This window comes from Amblyomma americanum, chromosome 2, assembly GCF_052857255.1.
Source record: "Amblyomma americanum isolate KBUSLIRL-KWMA chromosome 2, ASM5285725v1, whole genome shotgun sequence".
Classification (NCBI taxonomy): domain Eukaryota; kingdom Metazoa; phylum Arthropoda; class Arachnida; order Ixodida; family Ixodidae; genus Amblyomma; species Amblyomma americanum.
The window spans coordinates 34,761,287-34,784,195 of NC_135498.1; the positions used below are offsets into that span (position 1 = coordinate 34,761,287).

Below are 22,909 nucleotides of genomic sequence, written 5' to 3' on the forward strand. Positions count from 1 at the left end.
ACTGGTTGTAGTCCTGCTTATAAGACGCGCATTTAGAATGTCGTGTATGCATTCATATAGCAGTGGTTTTATTCTTTTGGGCGAAAATTTCCGCTTATTGTTGCTTAGTCGAGCCACGTTTGTATGATAGCTGTACAAGCTACTATGTCCATAACTAAATCGTCTAAACTGCGTAGAGCTAATGGGAAAGAAATGATTACGGTATACAGTTTAAAATTGTTCATTTCAATAAATAAAAGAAGGCCTAAAATAATGCATAAAGCAGGTAGCACTACTGGATTTGATAAGAAGGCTGCTCTTGAAATCATAAATACAGGGAAAACTTTAATATTGCTAGTTTCAGTTTCGGCTCATGACGCATACTGACCGGCTTTGACTTCAGCAGCTGTTTGATTAGTATCCACACCACGATCCAGTGAGTCTAAAGAGCCGCCCGCTCTGAAATGGCTCATGACATGGATGTTGACGGGTATGTATTGCACTAAATAACCCCTTAATTATTGTCTTAAATGAGTATTATGCTATGATTCTGTCCATCAAGGCTATCTGTGAAGCTGTGCTGCAATTAGATGTCCTTCGAGCTTCGGAACTGCACGAAAATGGCCTTGTTATTTAACAGGGCTCGTCACCTTGTCTTGTGTTATATTGCTAGGAGTTCTGTCATCTTACTCCTTCTTTTGCATTTCCGTCCATTTTTCATGTCACACGCTGTATGTTTTGCTTCTGTGTTCTAGATGTTTGCCCAGAAGGACAGGCGAACGTGTCGGCGAGGTCATTCTTGCTCTAGCTTTCTATAAATGACTTTAGCTGGAAATGCGCAGTGCATTTACCGTTTTATGAAGTGTAAGAAGGACTACATTCTTGGTATTACACTTCTCACGCGTGGCTAACACACGCGTGGCTAACAGCACTGATTTCGGCTTGAAGGGACCTGTCCTTCTGGGCAGCTGTTCTAGTTGGGAGTGTCAGGACGTCAAAGCAATAAAATTAGTGTCTGCTACTTGGTTTTAGTTTCGTTGCGCTGACATCAATCAAACGTAAGGCGTCCAGCAAAATGAAAAAGTTAGAAATAATAGCTGGCAGAGCGCTAAGCGTCTCTGTAAACATTGAAAACGAAACTATCTGCGAAAGAGCAGGAGTGTTTTCGATAAGGTGCTGCCTAAATTGGTGTTATTCGATGACTGGCTTCAACGACTGGAAACTCTTAGTAAGGCTGACATGACGCCGGTATACCTGTTTTAGTGCCGGCATCATGTATTTCAGGGGAAGCCGAGGAATTTTTCCAAGTCCTCTAAAACACTAAGGTAGCAGTATCCCATCTTTTTTTACAAAGAAAGTTTGAGGAATGCATTGCGCAAATAAGACCCCACCCACCGACCAACCACCCCCGTCAACAGTCACCCCATAAGTCTGCCTCGGCCTCCCAGTGTCCAGATCTAACCCAAAGAAGGAGACCGCAGGTTTGCTCGTGAAGAAATATTATTTGAATTGTTTTCGGTTTGCTTACTTTTATTATTCTTTTCGGTGCAACCTCTCTGCTTTATTGTGTTGTCTTTTTACTCTTTCTCACTTAAGTGTGGACTGGCCAAAGCGATGGGTTCATGTCGAAAAAATTCTCAACCGACCCGGCCCATTTGTACACCCAGACTTCGAGCCAGGCCCTGCGGTAAATCTGAAATTGTACACCTTGTTTATTTTGCATGTACACCCTTCCAGTTTTTAGTGATATCACACGAGCATCGATATTTGCTTGATCAGCACTCTATGACGGAATGAACCTTCAAACTTGGCGAGAGTTGCCACATGTGTGCAAAGCACAGGCCAGGCTGATTGTCATCTGCTAGGCTGTTTCTAAAGCATTTTGTATAATTCTGCAAAAGCTATCATGAGTTCAAGTATGTCTAATAGCATTTGGCAGTTCTCAAACCAATGTTGTCCAAGAGCTTTGGGAGTTGAACTGAAAATTGCCTTTTAAATGCTGATTCTGGGCATTCTTTCCTTTGTTCGAACGAACACATACTACTTGCAGTAGAAATTTGGAAGCTTATTAATTTGCATTCATGTTTAAATTTCCATGACTGCCGGCCGATGTAAACATAGTTTGGTGTCTTGTTTTCATTGTACATAATTGAAGAATATTATCAACGGTATACATAGGTCAGCATGGATTTCAGTATTGGGCTAGGTGATTAACATACATCTTGCTGATTTAGTGCAACAAAAATGGAGGACAGCGCTGGTGTTTTGTGCTTCTCTTGTGTCTCGTCTTTGATTGCGCTGTTTTTCCAATTCGTAATGGCACGCATTTTAGCAAGCTTCCTGCGGCAGAATTTCTTGAAAGCTGTCAGCAAAATGTTACTAACATATTAAAAAAGCTCTCAGCAAAAAGTTTCCTAACATATTAAATAAGTGCATGAGGACTTTTCTTACATAAAATTAAACTGCATATTTGGAATCGGCATGCAAACAATGCGTTCTCTCAAGATTTCATAATTGTGACTTTATTAATAAAATATGTTTTTCTAAGGCTCTCTTTTCCCTTAAATCCCAATTGTATGAAGCCACCAATACAGTGAGATTTGGCTCTGAACTTGTTCTTGGTGAAAGATTACCAACTTTTCCCTGAATTTTTATCTTGGAAGGCAATGTGCCCATGCTAAGGCAGAGCTGCATGCATGGCTTCACTGGAAGTGTTGATACATTGTCAACCATTGTTCTCATAGCTGTATAGTTTAAATCCCTCACTCACATAGTTATGGCTAGGATTTCTATTGGAATCTCATTAGTTACAACTAGTATTTTCATTGGAATCTCATTAAACAAAGGCCCATCAAAATGATGTAGGGAAACATCAGCACTGTAGAAAGCCATAGGCACTACCAAAGCAGAACCAGCACATAATTCTGAACGTAATGAAGTGTCCGTCTTGACTCCCTCTTATTTCAGTTCAGTTATTTACGTACAACCCTTGTTTGACATATGTTACACAATTTGTGCTGAAGAAAAATTTTGGAATGCATGTACACAGCCGTCCAAAATATGTGCGAACATGGCTCAGCGTGGCCGCGCTCTGCGGAGCGTCAGCTAATCTGGCGCAGGCGCGCATCGAAACTAAGCAGCGCAGGCGCACAGAGGCCCGGAGGCAGTACTTCGTGTCGTCTGTTACAGTGCAGACGTGCACCATGCTTGCATTGCAGTGAAGCACATCTGAGTGTGTGCTGACAGCTTCTGAGCCAGCGATACGGCGTTGCGAGAAAGCACACTTCTGTCACTACAGAGCGTTGTATTTCGCACCGCTTACAACTCAATAGCCTGTTTTCTCAGTGCTACGATTTTGGTTAAATATATGTATTACTGGAAATCTATCACCCCTGGTATTGTTTGGTTTTGCGACTTACCAAAGCGAATCAGGCTGTGTGAGACGCGGATAGGGTCCCTAATAATTAATAACCATGAGTGGTCTTTAACGTGTATGCACATCGCACAGCCCTTAGGCATGCTTGCATTTCGTCATCCATCGAAATGCGGTTGCCACGCGTCGATCCACAACCTCAGTTTCGGTGACTGCCGGCTTCGCTCTTTTATATTGTCGGGAGTCAGAGCGGAGCACCAGAAAAAGCGACCAGTATGGCAGGCTATTACAATGCACTATGAATAGTGTCCTGTGAGTGGTTGCTTGAGCTTCCAAATGCATTGTCGCACAGCCTGTTTAATGCTGGAATCAATGCCATCTATATAAACAACAATTTCGTGATGCGTTAAACATACTCTGATTTCTCTCAAACTGATTAGGAGTGTTGATGATGTTTATCAGTTCTTTAATAAAATTCGATGTAGAGCGGCGCAGTGTGCGAAAGTCTGCGAACACTTTCGCACGAGACTTATTATGGGAGAAATGTGGCCCGAGAAGAATGAGATTGATTTTATCGGTCTGTACAGAGATTATCAGCTGCTGCAAAGTATCTCATCTGCCTCACGCAGTACGCACAGAAAATGAAGCCGTTCTCTGCTATCCACGTCACCTGCATAGTGCGGTAAAGCTCTGAAGATGACTCGCCGCGCTGGCTCAATGGAGAGCGCCAGACTGCAGTATCGGGGCACCCGAGATTGATCCCAGCTGCGGAGATCTCGTTTGAGTGGGAGTCAAACGCGAAGCAGCTGTTCAATTTGCGATGTCAATGCAAGTTACCCCCCTTCTCATGGTCGTCATTGTTTGGGGCCCTATCGGCGTCCCAAGAAGCCTGATTTCCTTTGGTAAGCCGCATAGCCGAACAATAGCAGGGCTTATAAATTTCTAGCAATACATACATTTAAATGAAATCATGCCACTGAGAAAATAGGCCACTGAGTTGCAAGCCGAAGCAAAGACAACGCGCTGCAATGAGAGAAGTGCGCTTTCCAGCAACGCCATATCGGCGGGCTCGCGTTGCCAGCCCACAGTCTGGTGCACTTCACCACAATGCAAACACAGTGTGCTTCCGCGCTGTAGCAGACGACACGAAGCACCGCCTCCGGGCCCCTGTGCACCTGCGCCGCTTAGTTTCGATGCGCGGCCGAGCCGGATACGTTGACACTCAGCGCAATGCGGCCACACTGATTCTTGTTTGCAGATATTTTGGATGCCCCTGTACATAGCTTTGATCTTGTTTTGTGGACTTCGCATGTGCGACACAAGATTAATATTCAGTCAGAATGACATACATGGCAGTATACTTCACATTTTTATTCACTACGACTGGGCCTACATTTTGATTGCTTCAACTGAGATGCAGGCAGAGTGCAAAAAATGCTGATTATTGTGCATGAAAACTTATTTCACTGTTTATCCTCTGAACCCAGAACCTGGAAATGATTCGTGACAAGTGCAAAATTCTGGTGATAGGGGCTGGTGGCCTAGGCTGTGAGATGCTCAAGGACCTGGTAAGCCAGCATTGATTTCTAGTGTTGGTAACGCACAGGCTGTAGTCTGTTTTTTTGCCTACTTTAGACTAACACAGTTTGCAGTAGTAAAACAGATTAGCAGTATTCAGTAAATGCAGCAATAACGTGGCTTCTATAATTTGTGCCCTCAGGTAATTTGCGCATGCCAAGTTTTTATTACCCGAGTTTATTAAAAGACCTTTTTGGTGAGAGTGCGAGATTAGGGTGCCAGAACCAGCGTTCTTCAATCGTCTTAGTAACAACTCCTCCTTCCCGAGATACACCGACACATAAGTGGAAACGAGTCAGCACCATCTAAATTCCAAGATAATGGCAATGTAGTGAAAAGAAATAGCGGCCGCACTGCAGCACATCCATCAGCTAGGAATTCGAAGGTCATAACGCACAACATCCCATATACTGCCGTGTATAAGTCGACCTTTATTACAAAAACAGCCATTCAAAATTTATGAATTGGCATATATACGGTATCAATCTATATGCGAGGCCTAACTTAGCATCGCCCGAGCCATGGGTAGTGTGCGCCATAGAGCTCTAAAAAAGGAGAGATACCACAAGAAGAGGTACCATAGAGTTCCTAAAGAAATTCTATGTTACGCACCCTGTGCCGATGCCCATGCCCAGCAGGATACGTGGATCTCCGTGAGTAAAAAAATAAGTTGCTAAATTTGTTCCAGGAAAAATCAATTCCAATTAGTATGTGCCATTTACACGGCTCGCTCGCGCTGGTGGATGCTTTCCCTGATGAACAGTTGCTAGAGCAAACTTTTGGTAATCTCTGGTGGGCACCAGAATCTGAAACTGCCTAACCGTTTGCAGTTCAGTTTGGCATTCTCAGCTGGGTGGCATTCGAGGGTGCCGTTTTATTGCGTTTTAGCACTATTTGCCTAAGACTGCTGGCTTTGCGGTTGTATCATTGCGCGTTTATTGCCTTGAGCTCCGCACTCGCCGACATACCAACCTGCTGGGAACTACATAACGTGAGATGGGGAAAGGGGAAGGGGGTGGGGCGTATGCATTGAACAGTATATGGAAGATTTGGAGTCAGCATTTTTTTTTTTTGTCAGCCAGCAATGGGTGCTAGCTGGGAGGTCTAGTTAGGAGGTGGCAATATGCAGTATATATTGCGCATTATGACCTGTGTTGAGTTTTTTAAGAAACGTTCGCGGAATCTTCATGTAATTTGTGCACCCCGTTTCTTAAAGGCTTATTTAAAAAAATGAAAAGTGCACAAATTAACCGAGTAAATATGGTATTGTTGCTGTGTGAAAAACTGGTTGAAATTTACTATCGTGCTTGTGGTTTTGCCTCATAGCACCAGCACTCACAGCGGAGTGCAGTCACTGAAAGGGGCAATATTGGTGCGCTCAGTTGAAAGTATTCACAAAGCTAGGCTTAGTTTTTGACCTCCTGTCTTCGTGGTGCAATTCTATGCAGGCTTTGATGGGATTTCGGCACATTGACGTTATCGACATGGACACTATCGATTTGTCCAACTTGAACCGACAATTTTTATTCAGGTACGTGCTTGCAACTCTGGATGTTCACGTAGCCTATTGCTCATTCGTGGGAGTCAAGACATGGACCATTTGTTTCTGTTTTCTGCTTTCAGAAAAAGTGATATAGGAAAATCAAAAGCGGAAGTGGCTGCAGCCTTCATTAATCAACGCGTACCTGGATGTCAAGTCAAGCCGTATCCTTTTGAGCAGAGCCCATGTGTCCTAGGAAGGAAAGGGTCAATCTAACTTTCTAATGAACACGTTTTTTTTTTTTTTTTTCAAAAATGGTACCAAAATGGTCATTTAGTATCTGTGCTGCCATCTGTTGGCAAACCGAAAAAACGCATTGGGCAAGCCCTCCTAGCCATACTCCAGATACAGAGCGTCAGAAAACACACGACAAGCTGGACTTGTCATGAGTCAGAAATGGCAGTTAGCTTATGACAAGTCTGGCTCGTCCAGGTCTGCTAAGAGGTCAAAATGATGCAAACAGCAGTTGTAGGTGTAGTTGTGGAAGTCGCAAAGGGTTGTACAGGTATAGAAGTAGCATAGAGTCGTGCATTTTTTTCTAACTAGTCACTTCAAAACTGACAAGTGCTGTTTAGTGAACAAAACACTAGTCTTAGTCTTGTCTTAAGTATTTCTGTTATGCCCCTTTCTGAGAGGTATTTCGAGTCGCCTTCTGCTACACCGCACTCTGGTTTTTCTGTCTCACCTTGAAACTGAGCCAGGGGCAACTCCTTGGATGGCAGACCTGCACAGAATGCTTGTGCGGCTTTTTTTTCGCACATTTTGTTAGCACTGCTTCTGCACTGACCGTGAATGTTCGATAACTAAGGTGTTGCATTTTGTTTAAATTGCATCCTTGACTTGTACTGCCATAATCGATGTCCAGGCATTTTAAGAAGATTCAGGACTACGATGAAAGTTTCTACCAACGTAAGGGCATTTCATTATTATATTTTTTGTTTAGCACTGCCTATTCCGCATTTGTTCCTTTGGGGGAGAGTGGCACTAGTGTGGGAATCACTTCTTTTACTTTGGAAAATCGTGACACTCGGGTTTCAACCAGAACAGTTAGCTTTGTTCTTGACTTTGGTAGCAAGAGCCCTTGGCATTCCGCATAAAATATGTCTCTCTGATATTCATTATGGGGGAGCAATTCAACAGCAGCGGGACATAGAGAAGACAAGCGCTGCTGCTGTGCTGTTCCCCCACCATAAATGTATATCAACACAACCAAATTTCAGCTTTACTCAATGTCTCTCTGATATTAGCTGTTGGTGGTACGCATTTAGAACTGAAAGCACTGGATTTTCAGCTGACCGAAATGTTTTAATTCCTGTTCTTTTTAATGGACATGCACTGAACATCTGTGATCATAACACCAGCTTCAATTTGTTCCGCATTGTTTTTCTGTAGTATGCATTGTTACTTTGAAGCCACTAAAATTACACCTTCCATACGAGACTGCTGTTAGCATTATAAAAGCCACTTTAGTGCTAATTCATGCACTGCATGACAAAAAAGTTCACCTCTCCATGAAAGCATGCAATGTTACACCAGGTCATGGCTTGTATTTGGAGAATTTGAAGTATTGGACTGCTGAATTTATTATTGAATCCTTGGGCAATGAGTTCCACTACAGCTTTACTCTCTGCACACTCTGCAGTACTTGTAATTTTTATTACCTTGATTTTTTATTTAACTCTTTGTGATCACATAGACAACAGTAGTAAACATCTAGTGCCGTGAAGATGCATCTGATTTCAGGAAAAGAATTCGGACAGTCCCTATCTAGGTCTCATACCTAATTGTATAGCACCCATGGCAAGTACCTACTATCAGGTACCGGGGTGTCAATGCATGCTCATATATATTTGGCATGTTCAGTGGTACTCTATTTCCTGTTCATTTTTCCTTTTTTTGTGCCTTTTCTTTTTAGAATTCCACATTGTCGTGTGCGGTCTAGACTCCATTGTGGCAAGGCGATGGGCCAATGGCATGTTGGTGAGTGTAGTGTGAGAAGCTGTTGTACATTAATGCACATGGTCTGTTATGGTGTGTCATGTCTGTTATGGTTACACATGGCTAGAGTGCTCTGGTCATGTTTCCAAGGGTGCTCACTCTTGAAAGCTTTCTGTTAATTTTTTTTTTTTTTTGGGGGGGGGGGGCATTTCAAACTTAATGAGTAGGTGCTTTTTTTGGTCTCCATGTATAATGCAGTTGTAGTGTAGTTTCAACATAGTGCAGCTGAAATATTCAAATTACAACTATTACAACTAAATTTTTGCACATTAGTTTCATCTGAACAAATTTGTTCGTAATTGTGTTTATGAATTGAATCCTGGTTACAGACGCTATATTGCTCTCCTGTATTCTGCAACTTTGCTACGCTTTTAAGAGCCGAGAATTTTTAAGCTAAACCAGAGTGCTCTGCTCAAATTTCATCCTTTTGGGTCTCTTTAGCATGTGTAGACTCACACATTTTCAGTGTTAATGCCGGTTTCTTTTCCTTAATGACATTACCTAATACATCCTTTTAAATTTTCTACTTCCTGTATGCAGCTCAGCCTTGTGGATCAGGGCTCTATCATTCCTATGATCGATGGTGGAACGGAAGGGTTCAAGGGCAATGCACGAGTCATCCTGCCGAGCATGAATGCGTGCGTCGATTGTAACCTGGATTTTTATCCTCCGCAGGTGAGCAAACTTTTCTTATGTTAAGGCATACTCAACACTGCATGTAAAAGAAATGTTACTTAGTTGGCTGTTGTTGAATGCTGCATCAAACTACCGTACAGCTCGTTACAGCTGCAGTGAGCTCTTCCATAGCTCCTCTTTTACACATAGTCGCTGTGCAGCGGGGTTAAAGTCCCAGGAAAGAGCAGCCATATGCTAAGCTTTACAGTCATTCAACTTTGTGGTTCATTCTTGTCTGAATGACAAGTACATCCTGCTGCAGGTCATGCTTGTGCCATTCTGTTGTTGTGCGGAAGTTAGCATGCTTCTTTTTAACTTGAAATGGACGCATTGCAGTGGAGCTGGAATAATATAAAAAAAGCCTGGCTTTCAACATTTTGATGTGCGTTAGGCTACCCCAAACAGTCCGCAATGATTCAGTGGCGTCCAATATTGCATGGAATATACCATTCTAGATGTAGCATCAGCTCACAAAACACTTTCTGATTAGCTCGAGTGGCTGGGCTGTATGAGTAACATTCTTCTGCCATCTTCACAGCAGACTCCAAGCAAAGCAAGCTTTAAGTGCAAGGGTGCTTGCTGTTTCTGCTTTTCAGATCAACTTCCCACTGTGCACCATCGCCCACACTCCAAGGCTGCCAGAGCACTGTATTGAATATGTAAAAATCCTCCTGTGGCCCAAGGAGAAGCCCTTTGGAGGTAGGTTCCAACTTTACTGGGTGGTAACTTTCGTGACGTGGTCAAATGCTTCTAGGTTATTTAGATTATTTCTGAAAGTCGCTTTGAGGTGTGGCAATGCTCTTTGCATCGATGTGCTCGCACACAAGGCCATTTTATTTTACTGCAACAATGTGCCCTAATGAGGCTCTGAAACACATACTCTTGAACAGGCTATGAAGCATCTCTTTTGAATCACAAGAGACACATCAGAACTGGTGGAGAGCCGTAGAAGTTTAAAGTGTAGCAAGAGTGAAGGAATAAAAAAAATTGAGCAGTTCTGAGATTTTGACACTTTTTTTCAAATTCGAATTCAATTTTTTCCTGGCTAGTACCTTTGAGAGTGACACCTCACATACCAAAACATCACCTAGTTGTCGCCATTCATGGTAACCTTATTCTTGCCATTACCTCAATGATTGGTGCCGGGGCCTGTGCAGATTAACTCGGGCTCCAATGTCATGTGTGGGCGGCTGGTCTGCGACAGCATGAATCGGATAGAAAACCAGCTGTCAAAAAATGAAGGAGAGGTTACTTTGCACGCTGCATTTGTAAACACTGTGCACTTTATTGGACTAAGCAACTTTAAAGCGACATTACGATGGCGTTACATCACCACATTCAGAAGATGGTTCAGTGCTGCTCAAAATTTCCAACATAGATATGCGTTACATCACCACATTCCGAAGATGCAAGATTCAAGACTGAAAACGGCGCGAAAAACGGGACAAGATAGAGAAGCAACACATAGCACCAAAGATGGTTCAGTGCTGCTCAAAATTTCCCACATAGACATGCCCTGAGGATGCATGCATATTCTAACCACGCGACCGACAAGGGGAAGGAACCAGATAGGACGGAGCGCAGACACAAGTTCGAACCACCAACTAGCCCACCTTTCCCTGTTATCTGAGGATGCAGGAGAGTGTAGCCACCATTATTGTGGTCATGCACAATGGCGTTCCAGTGTGCTGCCCGTCATTGTAATACTCCTGTTTATGGCACACCACTGTGCCATTCTGGATGGAGAAGAGAGACAAAGACAGAAAAAAAGGGCTGAAGAACAAATCCTTGAGGGTTGGTTCCAGGAAAGCATGGCAATGTCATTAGTGTAGCTTTGTGTAGTGCGCAGTAACTAAGGGCTACTGTTTCACTCTTCTTACTAATTATGCTAGCCGTGCCCTGACTGTAGCATAGAGTTACGGTGCATTGACTTCTTTTTTTTTTTTCAGTTTTGGTGTGCCTGTAAAAGCCGGTGTGTAGCATTGCCAGAGAAGGTTGTCTAATATTAGGAAAACGGAAACAGTTGCATTAAAAAATTCTTATGTCTGGGTACATTTTATATGAAGGAAAAAAGAACTAGAAAAGGCTGAGTAAAATATTCTGCGTTTGTGTCTTGTTCTCTTCCCTTTTTTTGCTTTTGTCGCTCAAGATGCGGCTATTGATGGCGACAATCCTGAGCACCTTCAGTGGATCCATGAGAAGGCTACAGAGCGTGCTGATGAGTTTCACATCAGAGGAGTTACATACAGGCTAACACAAGGCAAGTCGTTCTTAGTACCTAGTGAGCCAGTAAAATCTAGTGGTGGCTTACATTCTGTTGTAATGCATTGAAACTTTGGAATGTGCTGTAGCAAGAATCACAGATAATTTTTTAGATATGTGTTGCATTTGTATTAATAGGCCACCTCTAATGTGAGATGGGGAGCTTATGACAATGTTAGTGCCAATTTAAAATGCAGTGAATGCACCGGTATAAGCGGCATTTTCAGGAATTGCTGAGGAATGGGCTTTGGCTGATTCGGGCATTTTGGGTTTGGGCTATGCGACGTAATTAAGAGAAAACGATGATGTTTACTTGGGGCCAACCAGAGTTCAAAAATTACACGCCTTTGAGCTTCCCCTCATTTTTTTTCTCCTTTCATGGTTGCTGTTATAACGACGAAGTAGTAGTTAATAAACGTGAGTCAGAAAGATTCTGCATTCTTTCAGGCTGGCAGCAAATGCTCCTCTCAGCTATTGCTTATGTGGACATGCTGAAAGTGCAGCAAAAAGAACTGGTGATCTAGCTACCATGCTAATCATGTCAATATTCTCATTTCAAGCTGGGCAGTGGCTGATTAGACAGACTCGTTGCAAAATAGTTCATTTTTGTTATGCTAAGAAGCAGTTTCTATATTTCTCTCTTCTTCTGTCACAGGCGTAGTAAAGAGGATCATACCAGCGGTGGCATCAACTAATGCTGCCATAGCTGCAGTCTGCGTGACAGAAGTTTTCAAGATCGCTACCAGGTAGGCTGCTGCGAGTTTACTCTCAGCTAGGCTCATTTATGCATCACATTACAGCCGTGTTCTATTATTTGGGAAAGTCATTGTAAATTAAGTTTGTTGCATGCACAGAGTGTGAGAAATGACAAGGAAATGCATGCGTGCGTGCGGGGAACAATTGAAGGAAAAAAAAATTATTAGGAAAGCTGTTAAGCAGGAGGTTAAGTGTGCTTTGGATTGTAGATGTGTATTATGGTGAGTTCCTTGCAATTAGAAAGCCACCAGGGTGATTATGGTGCTTGGCTGCTGACTTGAAAGACGTGGGTTCGATCCCGGCCGTGGCGTTAGCATTTCGGAGGAGGTGAAATGCTAAAGGCGCATGCTACAGCACCCCAGGTGGCCAAAATTATCCAGAACCCTCCACTACAATGTCACTCACGCCCTGAGCCGTTTTGGATGTTAAACCCCATTAGTCATAAGTCAAGCCTAGCCGGAGTACCCAGGTTCAGACCCAACCGCAGCTGCTGCATTTCGACGGAGGCAAAACGTAAAAGGCACCTGTGTGCTGTGTAGTATCAGTGCATATTAAATGTTCCCAGGTGGTCGAAATTATCTTCCTTTCTTCTTTCACTCCCTCCTTTATCCCTTCCCTTGCAGAGTGGACTTATGTTAGACGGTTACTGTTCATTTCCTTTTCTCGAAACCAGTTTTCTATTTTTCAAACCTTGTAATTAAAGGAGTTCTGAAACATGGAACTCTATGTATTTATATTCGTGCTGGAGTAAAGATGGTGATAGTACTAGTACTGTTGGCCAGTTGTTGTCCAGCCCTGTGTGTTCAACCTGATGAGTGATGATGATTTATTGCCTTTGCAGCTGCAGCAACCCATTGAACAACTTTGTGGTTTTCAATGACAGTGATGGCATCTACACTTACTGCTTTGAAGCGGAACGAAACGTTGAGTAGACGTTTTACTTCATCTTAAAAGCTGCAGTTGCATGGTACAAATTTTCTGCGCTGTGGCTCCTCCAGCATTCAAGAGAAGCCTAGTTAGCCTTTCTCTGCTTAAAGTAGTAATGAGTAATATATGCTGTAAATTAAATAATTACGCAGAAGCACAGGGCAATTTACGTACCTTTGCTAGCTGCAGTTGCTGCATATCTGTTCAGCTTTTTTGTTGCAGCGCTTGGGCAAGACTTAAAATGCACCATCTAAATATACATGCTTCTGCACACATGGTGCAAGCATTGGCTTCTTCGAGCTGTGTTCTGTAATAGTGTTTGTTAATAACATTCACACAAGTGCAGATGGCTGCTGCTCTAATCCTCACAACAACTGTACTGGCAGCTTTGTCACATGTTTATTTCTTTTTCTCTCATCTGTGACAATGGTGATTTTTCAAGTTTCTCTCCAGTTTTGGACAACGAACTCCTCTAACTCTTATATCTCCATGCCTGCAGCTTTGGCCATAGAGCAGTTGCCCCTGTCTTTTAGTGCAGTTTTTTTTATAATGGCAATTTGTAATTTTTTATCTGAAAAACCTCTTCATTTGAAAGTTCACAGTGTTCTACATACCATTCTGACAGTAAATGTTTTGTGCAGGAGAAATGCCTTGCCTGCAGTCAGGCCCCTGTTAAGCTCTACTTTCCTCCAGAGGCAAAACTCCAAGAAGTGTACGACCACCTGGTGAACAGCCAAGAATTGTGAGTTGTATACTACCAATACCTGTGCCAATTTTTAGCTGTCCTTTTTCTGTCTAAAAGAGTGTCATGCAAGCAGCAATGTGAACTGGGCACTTACATCGAAAGGTTCTCTGTTCGATGTTTTTTAAAAATATTTTCATTTGTTGGGAAAATCATTGCCCCTAACAGTGCGGTGAGTAGTTTTATTTGTGGTGTCTATAATGGTGCTGTGCAGAATTTCTAAGTATGCTTAGGATTTTAAATAGTGATAGCTGTAAAGGTGTTTTGCTCTGGTGTTGAAGAGACACTGATTTTGATTATGTAGTTTTTAGAATGAAGACTCTTTAACTGTTCATGTCCTATTGAGATCACTACCTCCTCGGGATAATGAGCCTTGTGCATATCGCAGGACATTGTGTGAAGCTTTCTTGTGGCTGTGTGCCCTTTCGATTGCAGTACACTGCATACTTTCAGAAACCAAAATAACATTGGGAGACATCCTGTTATAATTTAGTTATTGCACTTTGTCACATCCTGTGTTGAGATGCATGGTGGCCAGGTTCGTGTGCAGTATTAAAATAAAAATTTGAGGGGTCACTTAAGCTCCGCTCCAAGGGTATGATGCGATAGCGTAACGGGTTACCGTATTTACACGATTGTAAATCTATTTCTCAAAATTTGAAAATTTGAGGGGGGGGGGGGGGGGGGGGTCGGCTTACATTTGAAACCAAAGCATGGCACCATCAATAAAGGCGAGACAAATGCGATATCGGACATGCTACAGCATGGTTGCATTTCTGCTGCGGGGCTGTCGCATCGCTCGTGGTGCTGGCCTTGAGCAGCTGCTGTGTCAACGTGCACAACCTGAACCTCTACACCCGCGCGTGGCGAATGGGGGCTGTCGATAAGCAGCAAACCAGCAACCCCGCACTCCCCATATGTGGCTGCAGATTGCGGCTCCTGATAAGCGGCAGTGGCCCGATAACGCATTCGCATTCTACTTTTAATAGGAGTCCTCCAAGTTCTTTTTTTTTTTACTTTCAACTGCGCACTCAACGCTCCCTTGAGCGTCGATAGTTGATGGAAGGGCCGCTGTTCCAATTGCGGCGGCAGTGCCACTCGGAACGACAGTGGCGCCGGGCAGTGTCGGTAGCCAATGGAAGAGCCGACGCCACTCGCGCGCAGTTTCTCTTTGGCTCTGGTGCATTTGACTATTGCCGGCCGTGTTTCACAAGTTTTAATGTAGTGCTTTGTCAGTAGTCATTTGTGCTCTGGGTCCAGAAAGCGATTGGCGCTCGTTCACAGCTACATTCAAGACAGCTGTCATTCTTTATGCCGAAGAAACGAACAACTGTGTGCCGGGCCACAAGTTCGATGTTCACAGTGGGTGATGCAGGTGTGGAAGCTGCATCAAGGCAAAATTATTTAGCTGTTCCACGCGATGTCATAATGTGGCTGTTTACAAAGTGCGGGATTTTGCTTCATGGCGATGTTAGAATGACGTGCTGTGGGACCACAGTAGCAATCACGACAGCAGCGCTAGTGAGGACGATGGCACAAGTGTGGACGAGTAGTCCAGTGATTAATACATTTTTGTTTTGGAATGTGCTCACGGGTACGCCCGCGCATAGCAGCCGATAGCGGCTGGCAATAAGCGGTGGCCGCAGGATAATGCTATCGCATTCTATAAATAAAGACCAAACTTAAACGACCTCCAAGTTTTTTTTTTTCTGAAATGTGATGTGGGGGGTGTCGACTTATATTCGAGTCGACTTACAGTCAAGTAAATACGGTAATTCCCATATGTGCAGAAGGTCATTCTATATTTTACATTAATTGTTCCTTGGGAGTCCTCATACCCCTCCTGGTGCAGCGGTTAAGTGATGTAGCAGTTAAGTGTTGTGCCATTGCCCTGCGATGGCAGATGCTCTCAGAGCTGGGCCTCGTGTGTCGCAGGTTGCTCTTCCTGAGCGACCAATCATTTATTCAACTGCCACCTGCCATGGGCAATTTTCTCACTCTCCGATGGGCAGGTTGTAATGACGCCGTGAGATCACTTGACCTTTGTCCGTAAAGTTCCGAGACTGAGTCCATTAAAAAAAAATACGTTTAACATTGTAATAATTTGTGCAGCACCCCCTCGGAATAGTCTCCCTTGCAGTCTACACACGACTTCCAACGCTTCTTGAGGTCTTGGAAACAGTTGGAAAATGCTTCTTTTGGCAGGGCTGTCAGCTCCTTTGTCGTGCCGTCTTGAATGGCCTCCACACTCCCCATCCAGTGACATTTTAGGGCTCTCTTCACACTACGAAACAGGAAAAATCGCATGGGGAGAGGTCAGGCGAGCATGGTGGATGGAGAAGTGGAGTAATGCTGTGCTTGGCGAGAAATTTTGTCACGCTGGGAGCAGTGTGCGGCCTTGCGTTATCGTGGAGTAGTCTCCATTGTCCGGATGCCCATAAGTCAGGGCGACGGCGTTGCAGCGCATCACGCATGTGTTGGAGGACGCAGATATAAAACTCCCGATTCACCGTCTGCCCATGTGGGACGAACTCATGGTGACTGACACCGCTGGCATCGAAAAAAACTATCAGCATCGTCTTTGTTTTGGTCTTCTGTCGCCGCACCTTTCTCGATGCCGGAGTGCTTGTGGACCGTCCTTCGGCGCTCTGCCTCTTTGTTTCAGGATTGTATTGAAAACACTGTGTTTCGTCTTCAGCAATGATGCTGTCGACGAATGCAGCATCTTTCTCGGTCTCGGAGAGCAAATCAGCGCTCACTGATGCCCGCGTGTCCTTCTGGTCCTGTGTGAGGGAGTGCGGCACAAGTCTGGCATTCAGCATTCGTTTCCCCAAGTTCTCACGCAAAATTTGGTGGCATGTTGTCTTACTAATGGCGACAGCATCTGATAGCATGCGGACTGTAATGGTGCGGTCTTGCTGTACGATTTCCCTGATCCAAGCCACATTGTTTTTATTTCGTTAGCTTGAAAGGCGCCCCTGCTTTGTGTCATCTTCTACCGATATTCATTCCGAAACGAACCTCTTGTGCCACTCGAAAACTCGCGCGTGCGATAATGTATCGTTGCCGTAAGCGTCACGAAGGAGCTCATACGTCTGTGTGGCTGTCTTGCCAAGCTTCGCAGAGAATTTTATGTTTACACTCTGTTCGAGGTGGGCGTCCATCTCGCCACATTCACTCACAGTAAAATGTGCAGATGACTAGTGACGTATTTTTCTACATGTAGTGCCATCTAGCGGCTGCCGCAGCAATTAGTATAAATAGCTCAAGTTAGCCCCAAAAGATGGCGCCATACACATGCACCAGCATTTGTTTTGGGGAATCATTTCTAGAGTAGAAAATAAGTCAGTCTCGAAACTTTACAAAGGTTGTAGGTGGCTCACCTGCCTCCTAGGTTGCTCTCTGGGGACCGTATGTCAGAGCCTTGCCAGTGAATTTTCACTCACAACGCCTTAAAGGCATTAAAGGATGGAGAACAAGGCCTTTAAGGCTATCACAATATTCCTTTTCCATACATCGTGTCGATGCCCTCGTAGCATATGAGAGCAAAGTTGGGCTGTCATCTTCGTGCCTTATCAATCATGGGAAGGAGGTAGGACAGTAAGGAAGGAAAAATTCGGAAGAGAATAAGTGAAATCAGCTGACCAGTAATTAAGACGTCTCCACTATTTAACGAGATTTCACTGTACTGTATATTGCCACCTATACATTGACTCCCCGACTCTCACCCCTCCCTGGCCAAAAAAAAAAGTTTGTTCCAAATATAAGATGCATACCCTCTCCCTCCGCAACCCATTTTATGTAGTTCCCCGCAGGATGGCACAGCAGTATGTTCGCAGATGCGCTAGTTAACGGGAATAGTTAACAGTATTAGCCAAAGCAATAAATGCAGAATGATACAATTGCAAAGCCAGCAGTCAGAGGCAAAATGGAGGGTCCCTTTATAGTCTCCCGAGTCTGAGGCCCTAGCCTGTATACTGATGTTTTTGTACTGATCCCTCATGTACTCAATAAATTCTTTTTAATCAAGGCGGCCGCCGCAATGGCTCAATGGTTATGGCGCTTGGCTGCTGACCTGAAAGATGCGGATACGATTCCAGCCGCGGCGGTCAAGTTTCGATGGAGGTGAAATTATAGAGGCCCATGCACGTTAAAGAACCCCAGGGGGTCGAAATTTCCGGATAGGATAGGATAGGATAAACGTTATTTGGCTCTAATTACAAGGTCATTCAGCGGTCCGACAGAGTTCTTCCATCTTCCTGATGGTGATATCTTCTGTCTGGCAGGGTTGGTGCCCCTATTCCAGGGCTCCACTAAGGGTGGCTGCTCATCGGGCATGCTGTAGCCCTCCACTACGGCGTCCCTCCCAGTCTCAGTCACTTTGGGGCGTTAAACCCCCATAAACCATAAACCATTATTTTAGAGGCGGTTAAATGGTGCCCTTGCATGAGACCCGGCTGACTAGCGGCAAAACAAACAGCAAACGCTTTGGTAGTTTTGGATTCCGGCGTGTTCCAGAAGTTTGCTCTCACAACTGTTCATCCGGGGAAGTGACTGCCAGCACTAGCGAGCCAGGTAAACGGCCCGCTATTTGTCCCCTCGCCACTCACGCCTTTCACAGCTGCACATGATAGCGCGGCCACACTGATCTTCCCAAGCGTACCTTGCGTGCACCCGTGTGCATGCTGGTGGTCAGGTGCAGCAGGGAGCGTAAAATATGCAAGTAAGAGTGTTTTTTATAAACCCAGTTAACGAATTAGCGGTGTGCAAATTACACAAGGGTGCAAATTATGCGAGTAAATACAATATATACCAGGTGTTTCAGGGAAACCTGCCACTAATTTTTAAAAATAGGGGTTTTGAAGTAAAGAGAATCTTTTTACGGCATGGTAATGTTGGCGGACATCGGAAAACATGGAATTCATGTTAACTGTTGAACTTATTGACTGAATTATAATAGTTAACTTTTAAAGTGGTACCAATAAGCGTCTCGTTGCAATTAGAGATTTGTAGCCAGCTATTAGTAAGGTTATTAATAGCCATATTAGTAATGTTAGTATTATCCATACATGATTTTCGAATGGCGCGATGAATGGCACAAATTTGTTGAGCCACAGCGGCAAGGTTAATCATGTTTTCGAAATTTTAAAAACTGATATGGCTCTTACTAATGGCCTGCTACAAGTTTCTAATTGCAATCAGGTGCCTATGGGCAAAAGGTTAGAGTTTAGTTAATAACTTTACTAGTTGACATGATTTGCCTGTTTTCTGACATTCACCAACACTAGCATTACTGTGCCACGAAAACCTTCTTTTTACCTTAAAACCCTATTTTTAAAAATTAGTGGCGCGCTTCCTTGAAATACTTGTTTGATTCTGCATAGCAGACAGCATAGTAACATTTGGCGCACCAAGATGACAGAGCAGATTGTGGCTACTCAATTACAGTTTGCAGTCGCACTGCTTAATTTGCAATAAGTTTCAGGGTATGACTCTGTGTTTGCTTTACGACGGACGGTGTTATGAGCCATTTATTGTATTTACTCGATTCTAACATGTGCAGTCTTTCATAATAATCGAACTCTGAAACCGCATGTGCATTACATTTGGTTTCAAAGCTGAACCGCACTTAAAAGAGCACCAGTGTCATTGTCATCACACAATGGTGTTTTAGCCTTTTTATGTTGGCATGGCTGGCATCATAGAGGTGTTAGGCCTAGCTACTTCATTGTGCTTTTAGTTGTTTTGCTTCACCATTATTCATTGCTAAATATTGGATATCTTTGCTGCTATTCAAGAATGAGGACTGCTTCAGTGTCTACGAACGCCAGTCTATATGACGGCACGAAGACAGCACACTGTAGTGCACTGACAGCCAAGAACTCTCTCAAGATAGTGATGAGGACTGATGCGGAGGCATATAATGAATGTTTCCTCAGGCTTCTGCACAAGTAGTGTTTTTTTCGCTTTTACGGACATGAAAACTGGTGTGTGTTGGAATCGGGCAATTATGGTACTCCAGTATGTTGATCATGCAGAGCGATCAAACGTGCATAAAAATATCCACAGTGAGACTTGCTCAGAATCTATGAGCTAGCCAAATTTCTCATTCACTTTTCTCTACCTTTCTCAGGTGTCCTTTATGCCCTCACTGATTCCTGCTCTGTAACATTGAATGCATTGTCCAATCTTACAGGTATATTGCTAGGAAGGTAATGATTTGGCACTTTGCCTACTTAATCCAGCAACCTGGACCTGGGACTATAAACAAGTTTTCTCTCACTGTCGGGTGTTCAAGCTCCTGTTTATCCTTTTTTGTTATCGTTACTATTTTCAGGGAAATTTGGACATTCCATCTTTCTTGCACCTGTTCAGCAGTGTTCAGTTCAAATTTAATTTGAACGGGCCTGTTGTGTTTTCATTTGTGTATTAGAGCTCAAATTTTACAGTTTGCACATCTGCTATGAGTAATGGTGCGCTTTACTCATTTTGTTTAACCTGTAAGGTTTTTCATTCAGAACCTGCCACGGGGAGACTAGGCTATCTGTGTAAGGTTTCACTTGTTACATTCATTACCTAGTCGATTTTGTGTTTGACCGTGGTGTACTGCTTCAACTCTGCAGCCAGATGAAATCGCCAGGCATGACTACAACTGTGGAAGGGCGTAGCAAAACATTGTACATGCCTTCTGTTCCTGATATTGAGAAGAGGACAAAGGAAAACCTCAAGAAAACCTTGCAAGGTAAGAGAACTGCAAACAGACATCTTGGGGAACTACCGTAAAATCCGGAATATAGGTCGAACTTTTTTTCAAAAAACCATGGGGAAAAGTCTACCCTCGTCTTATATACCGGTCATTGGCGGAAAAAATACGGAAGTCTTGCAACAATGGGTGGCTGAAGTCAACAGCCTCCATCACCATCGCCATCAGCAGCAGTGCCGCCATTTTGCGTTTCAGTAGGTGCAAAGCGGAAGCTAACGGCAATTTACCGTCGCCTTCAAGAAAAACACGATTGAGTACGAGGAAGCTCACGGGAACCTGGCAGCACAGCGCGAATTTGGAGTATCCGAAAAGAGCATTCAGTACTGGCGGAGGCAGAAGCTGCATATTACAACTTGCAGCAACCAGAAGAAAACATCATTTCGTGGGCGGACCGCAGCATATCCACAATTGGAAGGAAAGGTTGCGCTGCGTGCAAGATCGCTGCCTGTGTCTGCCGAATGCATCCGCGTGAAAGCGGTAGGGATCGCGCATGCCTCTAGACTCACGAGGGCGCAATTAAAGGGCTCGCCATCCTAGATGCGGCGATTCATGAAGAGGAAGGGCTTTGCATTACGGCGCCATACTTCTGTGTGCCAGAAACGAACACGCGGGCGATGGGCGGGCGATACTGTAAAAAATTGGCCGGGTGTACATATGTGCAGCATTTAAATGAAAATAAATACTGTCACCATTGTGCAACCTGTCGAGTCGCATTTGTTTCAAGGTGTCTTTCAGTACTTTTTCCGTTGAAAAAGATTTTTTTCATTATTAGAATTGGTATGTTGGGGGATTGACCTATATTCCTGTCCGACCTATAGTCCGGTTTTTATGGTAGTTATAGCTTCTTATTACGATCAAGCCCCTAAGGATTCCAAGCAGTGTTTAGACTGGTGGGTGGCACAGGGACAGGAAATTGCTTATTTTCTTGTTTAATTCTGCTCATGCTGATTTTTATGCCAAGTAAGAAGTTTTGGCACTTTCCGGCATGCATAGTTTATGCTGAGAGGGTCTCCACAGCTGTATTTTATTCAACCTTTACAGCCGCTCTGTAGCACAGTTGCATTCGAGGAGGGCATAGGGAAACACCGGTATGTTAATAATGTGGTTCACAACCATTCCTGTACAATGTCTGGCGGGAGTTACGTCCCACCACAGCCCACATTTTTTCTTCAGGCATTGCTAGGGGACACGCTGAGCATAGTAGTCCCGGTCCCTCTTTTTTTCTGGTGCTGCGAAGGTCTGCACGGCCACTAGTACCCCAACTCATTGTGGCCGCTGAGCTTAAATCAGTGCACATCTCAGATCGAGAAGTGGTGGTGGCTCAGGACTGTGTCTGCTAGCTGGCTACATATTTCTTCATCTTTGAGAGCAGACGATGGTCGATGATAGTGAGCTATTGAGCATCATCATCGTCATCGTTCAGGTTTTGTCTGCCGAGGAACATAGGCCTTTGTCTTCAGTTAGCCTTGTCCTGTGCCAACCATGACCATCCTATCCCAGCAGACCCCCTTATCTAAACTCCTTGCCTGACTCTGTGCCGCCGGCTTGGCTGCATTTTTATTCCCTGGGACTTCTCTTTAACTGACAGTGTTTGTTCTCTAACCCATGCTGCTCTTTTTTGTCCTTTAGCATTGCCACTGTCATTTTCCTTTACATAGCTAGCTGTTTTTGAACTGAACTTTCCTAACCTAATTTTTTTAACCTGATTAAGCTTAGCTTTCCTTAATCTAATTATAGGATTGCTTATGTGGTATTAGTGTTATCACATTAAATGAAAAGCAATTGAGCAGTTTCAGTATTTTGTTTCCAAACCCCTGTAAAGCATGCTCCACCTTACGCAAGGGTGCGCAAGGTGTAGCATCTAATCACGGAGCTGGGAAAGTAGAAAAAGGGCTGGTTTTTGTGTTTAGTTTGTGTGTTTGTTTGCAAGATATTACTGTGATCAGCTGCTAAGATTCACATTTTTCCCATGCTCACCTGCAGTCGTTTGGAAATCGCTGAGCGGAATTTTGAGAGCTGTTGTTGTATTTGATGAAAGCTAATGATCCTCCTGGATTTTCTTTGTCTAATTTGCTTTCAGAACTAGGCTTTGTAGAGGGCCAAGAGCTGGTGGTTGTCGATGTCACCAACCCCATGTACATTGCTTTCAAGATGACTTTCAAAGAACCAACTGATGCATAAAGTTTTGTATTGTGATTTGTGGATGGATGTTACCGTGAAGTTGGTTATATTAAACTTATGGCCTTTATTTGGAAACTGCCTCTTGTTTGATATGTATGTTTGTTAGTAAGCAAATATGGGAACAATACATGTCAT

General features: G+C 43.8%; 1 protein-coding gene across 1 annotated transcript; it reads left to right on the forward strand.

Moving 5' to 3' along the window:
- The first annotated feature begins 341 nt into the window (after window positions 1–341).
- On the forward strand, window positions 342–22,849 carry Uba3 (Ubiquitin-like activating enzyme 3). The gene is made up of 15 exons (XM_077653802.1): window positions 342–469; window positions 1,576–1,666; window positions 4,840–4,920; window positions 6,379–6,461; window positions 6,554–6,634; window positions 7,336–7,379; window positions 8,386–8,450; window positions 9,009–9,143; window positions 9,740–9,842; window positions 11,293–11,403; window positions 12,061–12,151; window positions 13,003–13,084; window positions 13,730–13,830; window positions 20,454–20,572; window positions 22,674–22,849. The coding sequence occupies exons 1-15, from the start codon at window positions 444–446 to the stop codon at window positions 22,772–22,774; spliced, it is 1,314 nt and encodes a 437-aa protein (XP_077509928.1). The 5' UTR covers window positions 342–443; the 3' UTR covers window positions 22,775–22,849.
- Window positions 22,850–22,909: the final 60 nt, after the last annotated feature.

Coding starts and splice junctions, on each gene's coding strand:
- Uba3 (XM_077653802.1), top strand. CDS start 444: ATGGCTCATGACATGGATGTTGACGG. Junction 8,451..9,008: donor GATGGGCCAATGGCATGTTG/GTGAGTGTAGTG, acceptor TCCTGTATGCAG/CTCAGCCTTGTGGATCAGGG. Junction 11,404..12,060: donor TACATACAGGCTAACACAAG/GCAAGTCGTTCT, acceptor CTTCTGTCACAG/GCGTAGTAAAGAGGATCATA.